Below are 5,060 nucleotides of genomic sequence, written 5' to 3' on the forward strand. Positions count from 1 at the left end.
TTCATCATCCAAGGCCTCATGTAGAGGCGTGCCGCTGTATGGAAGTAGGTCCCTCCTTCAAACACCATGTCTTTGTCCACGATATTTGTAAAGACCATGATGAAGAAACACTTTGTCCCAAGATGTAGGTCTATGCCTCCTTCTAGTTTCCAGTGGTATTTAATCCATGCTTGAAGTGCCTCTTCTGTGGGCCATAATCCCATGAATTTACAATTGATATCATACTTCTGCATGTGGTCCCTTTGCATCTGCAGAGTAGGATCATTTAAAACTACTCTCGTTGTGACCTCAGCCTTGGGTTTACATGGTCCCTTTTGCGTTTTGTTTTCTACTTCCGGTTTCTTATCTTCTTCCTCATTTTCTTTTGTTCTATTATCCTGCCTTGTTTTGGTTAAATCCTGTTCCTCTTCAATGTTCCTCTTCCCTTCTCTTGAAGGACATCTAGCAGTTTCTATTGGTTTCTTACCTCGGCAGGCCACGACCCAACTATAGGAGGGCCTCACTATAGGAGGGAGTGGAGGTCCCTCCTTTGCGCCCCTCATTGGAGTTCAATGATTACAGAAGCTTGAAACCCTGGCTCTTCTTCCTCCTCCATGGCTCAAAACCCTCAATGCAACACTTCTTACTACATTCTTTTTCGTTATCAATAACTGCAAGGATTGTTTCAATATGGAAATGTCACGGGATTGAACTTTTGACGTCACATCACGTAATGCTAGTGCACTAACCTAGCACTCAATTACCTAGAGAATTTTTTTAATATTCAAAATAATAATAAAATAATTTAAAAAATCAATACTTATATTTTTAAAATATATGGGATAATTTGAAAATATATAATATATAATTAAATAATATATTAATAATTTCAAAATATATCATAATAAAGTGCATGGAAAAATAGAAATTAAGTTAGTTTTTTTTTCTAGTTTTATTGAGGAATGTGGTCAACTCATCAGATTATGATATGATCACTATGATAGTTTATTGATTAAACTTGTATTGTGTACACTTTCTACATAATTTAAAATAAAAATATACCTAGAAAATCTAAAACAATTGATGTGGACATGAATTAATTTTACTGTAAATAAAACTCCTTTTAATTCATGTAGTTGACAATTAATGTCATTATTTCCTTCATTTTTAGTTGACTACTATAGGAGGGAGTGGAGGTCCCCACTTTGCGCCCCTCCATGGAGTTCAACACTTGAGAAGCTTGAAACCCTAGCTCTTCTTCCTCCTCTATGGCTCCAAACCCTCAATGCAGCACTTCTTACTACATTCTTTTTCGTTATCGATAATTGCAAGGATTGTTTCAATATGGACATGTCACGGGATTGAACTCTTGACTTCACATCAAGTAATGCTAGTGCATTAACCTAGCACTCAATTACCTAGAGAAATTTTTCAATATTCAAAATAATAATAAGATAATCTAAAAAATCAATATTTATATTTTTAAAATATATGGGATAATTATAAAATATATAATATAAAATTAAATAATATATTTAATAATTTAAAAATACATAATAATAAAGTGCATGGAAAAATAGAAATTAAGTTAGTTTTTTTTTCTAGTTTTATTGAGGAATGTGATCAACTCATGAGATTATGATATGATCACTATGATAGTTTATTGATTAAACTTGTACTGTCTACACTTTCTACATAATTTAAAAGAAAAATATACGTAGAAAATCTAAAACAATTGATGTGGACATAAATTAATTTTACTGTAAATACAACTCCTTTTAATTCATGTAGTTGACAATTAATGCCATTATTTCCTTCATTTTTAGTTGACTTAGTGACCTAAAAGTTATATATAATTTAAATTTAAATTTCATTATATGTTTTGTTAATAAAATAAACCATATAGAGTATAGCATTGGGGAATGCTTCTGGAATTGAATAGGGTCGGAAGGAGAGCAAGAGCGAAACGAGGGTTTCTGAAACACTGAAATTGCTTCAGACCTGGAAGTGCACAGATCTTGGATAGCAACACTGTTCAGAAAGGTTCAAGAGCTGACCGTCCGGATGGGTGCAGAGGGGTCCATTGGGACCCCTATGTATAAACAAATAATAATGCAGAAAGAGAGGAAGAACGTGAAGGAAGGAGTCAGGATCTCGGGGTATGACGATTTCAAGCAGAGTGGGGGGACAAACAAGAAGAAAAAACAAGTGGAAGACAATGAACTAGACAACAATACAGAAGTCAAAGTAACAGAGGATGAGGGTCTGGAAAATAGTGAAAATAAAAACACTTCAGGAAAAAAACTGACAGAAAACAAGGAAAGACAATCCGAAGAAGGTAGGGGGAACGAAGAAAACAGGCGGGAGAATAAAGAAAAGAAAGGGGACACAAGCTCAAGACCCAATATACAACCAACAACGAACGAGATCTGCAAACCAATAAAAACTGACAATCTCAGGGTTGTAATCACGGATTTGGAGATTCAAGCTTACCGAGAGCACATGACAGAACATGCAGTCATATGCAAGTTTATGGGTATGTGGCCAACTGAAAGGGCCTTATGTCAATGTATTAGACAACATTGGAAGCCCAGAGGGGATGTTAAACTGCACTTGGGAGCCAAAGGTTTCTTCAGAGTTGTGTTTACCAACCTGGAAGATAAGGATAGGATTTTTGATGGAGGCCCATATTTCATGGCTTCTGCTGGTCTGTACATGCGACCATGGAAATCAAACTTCGCTCCAGAAAAAGAATCCTTTACTCAAGTTCCAATGTGGATTCGTTTATTCTCACTCCCAATAGATTATTGGGGTCTGAATGCTCTAAAACAAATTGGAGATCAGTTGGGAACTTTTATCAAAGCCTTGGAGGCAACTTTGCAAAAGAAATACACCTCATGTGCAAGAATATGTGTAGAAATGGATGTATCGGGAGCACTGCATGAGGGGCTATGGCTCGAATACAGGGATGAAGACTACTTTCAGGCAATAGACTATGAGCAGATCCCATTTCGATGCCGTAAATGTCATGAACATGGACATTTAATAAGGGAATATCCAATGAACAGGAAGGAAGAAGACACTAAAACAGAGAAAGTAAACAAAGGCAAAGATAACTTCATAACACCAAAGTCAAGGCAGAGAGCCAATAGAAGAAGAATAAGCAAAGCAGGAACAAATAGAAACAACTACAGTAATACCTTTGAAATCTTGGATCTAGAAACAGACTCAGAGGATGGGCACAGAACCCTAACATCAAATAAGGGGCGTAAGGAAGAGGAAGAACGAACTAGGAAAGAAGCGGAAGAGGACAAGAACACCAATGAAGTCCAAATGCAGGAGCGACCAGAAGAGCCAGAGGAGGATGCAGACATGCTAACCAGCGATGGAGGAAGTGAGGATTTTGAGCTGGAGGAGGTACTAGCCAAGGAAGGGATGAATCTACCAGTTATAGCTGAGAACTGGAAAACTCAAGGCATAGAAAATGTACCGGAGGAAGAATTCAAGAAGGTCAATGATTTGTTCATAGAACAGCAGAAAGCAGATTTAGAAAGGCAGAACAGGAAGCTAGGTATTTAAAGAGGTAATGGCATCCATTCAAAGAGTCTTCTATGGAACTCATCCAGCTCCAAACAAAAGAAAAGAAGAGGCCGAAGGACAAGTGGTGAAGCTTTGCAGGAGCTAGGTATGATAATGGTAAACTTAGGGAAGATGAAGGCACTCAGCGCCTTCCCGACCTATCAATAAAACCAAAAGTTAGTCATGAAGATCACATCATGGAATGCAAGAGGGCTTAACAGCCAAGCAAAGCACAAAATATTGAAGCGCAAACTTCAGAAATACAAATCGGAAATCATGTTCTTACAAGAAACCAAATGCAGTATCTCCAGCATGGCCACGATAAGCAAGAAGAATGGAAGGAAGATAAACTATCTAGAAGTTGAAAGTCAGGGCTGAGAAGGCGGCCTAGCAACACTGTGGGACACAAGAGATATTCAGGTGATCTCTGCAGAAGCGAACAAACACTTCATCGCTGTGGAAGTTCAACCCACAGGTAATTCTGAATCATTCTTATGTGTTAATGTATATGGACCACAAAGAACAGAAGATAAAATAAGTTTCTTAAATTCCTTCTATAGACTTATTGCTAGATATCCAATGTCCAAATGTATTCTGGGGGGAGATTTCAACATGATAACAACCCTTCTGGAGAAGAGAGGGGGTCTAAGGAAACTTAATTGGGATGCGGAGGCTTTCACAAGTTTCATTTATAATGTCAAAATGGTAGACATTCTCCCCAAGAGTGGCAAATTCACTTGGAATAACAGGAGAGGGGGAGAAAGGATGATTGCCTCTCGCTTGGATAGATTTTTGATTTCTGAAAATATCATAATGGATGGCATCACCGTAGAGTCAGACATCCTTCCAAGTGGAGGATCGGACCATTGGTCAATTTCGATCATAGTTGCAGTTCAGGGTACACTAAGGAATAAATCATTCAGATTTGAAAAATTTTGGCTGGATCACCCTAACTTCCTCAAGCTGGTGGAGAATCATGGTCAGGACTCAGAACCCCTGGAAGGCAAAGGTTCCAAAATGTTTAATCTACAGAAGAAGTTAAGAATTATCAAAGATAAGATAAAGGAGTGGAATCGAACGGTATTTGGGGACATCTTTAAGGAGAAAACCATAATAGAAGAGAAATTGGAACACACTCACAAAGACTGGGCAGCTGGGAACAGTAATGAGGAATCTGCGGAGCAGGAGAAATTTCTAACTCAACAGTGGCACAATAGATGTAGGCAAGAAGAAACTCTCTTGTTGGAGAGGTAAATCCCCTCTGCGGACAGAGGCGATCCCACTAGCCCAAAATAGGTCTAGCAACAATCAAATCACGCTACTATGCAAGTTCCTAGTTGCATACTGAAAGTGGATTACGAGAACCAACCTGGAGTCCAACGCTAATGTTGAAGAAGAGTTGATACTCCCGTTCCCTTGCTCTGGCAGGTCACAATCCTTGCGATCCCCGCGTATGGATACCTACACATGCAAAGAACGAAGCGAATACAAGCATAAAATCC

At 38.3% G+C, this 5,060-nt stretch overlaps 1 protein-coding gene across 1 annotated transcript; it reads left to right on the forward strand.

The window, feature by feature from the left end:
- The first annotated feature begins 4,260 nt into the window (after positions 1-4,260).
- On the forward strand, positions 4,261-4,812 carry LOC149147486 (uncharacterized). Its single transcript, XM_089441854.1, has one exon. The coding sequence runs from the start codon at positions 4,261-4,263 to the stop codon at positions 4,810-4,812; it is 552 nt and encodes a 183-aa protein (XP_089297980.1).
- The last annotated feature ends 248 nt before the right edge of the window (positions 4,813-5,060 follow it).

Source organism: Pinus tabuliformis, chromosome 9 (assembly GCF_031772625.1).
Source record: "Pinus tabuliformis cultivar Carrire ecotype Pingquan chromosome 9, CPIR1, whole genome shotgun sequence".
Taxonomy (NCBI): Eukaryota; Viridiplantae; Streptophyta; class Pinopsida; order Pinales; family Pinaceae; genus Pinus; species Pinus tabuliformis.

What these genes read in the sequence shown, in the direction of transcription:
- LOC149147486 (XM_089441854.1), top strand. Translation starts at nt 4,261, where the DNA reads ATGGTAGACATTCTCCCCAAGAGTGGCAAATTCACTTGGAATAACAGG.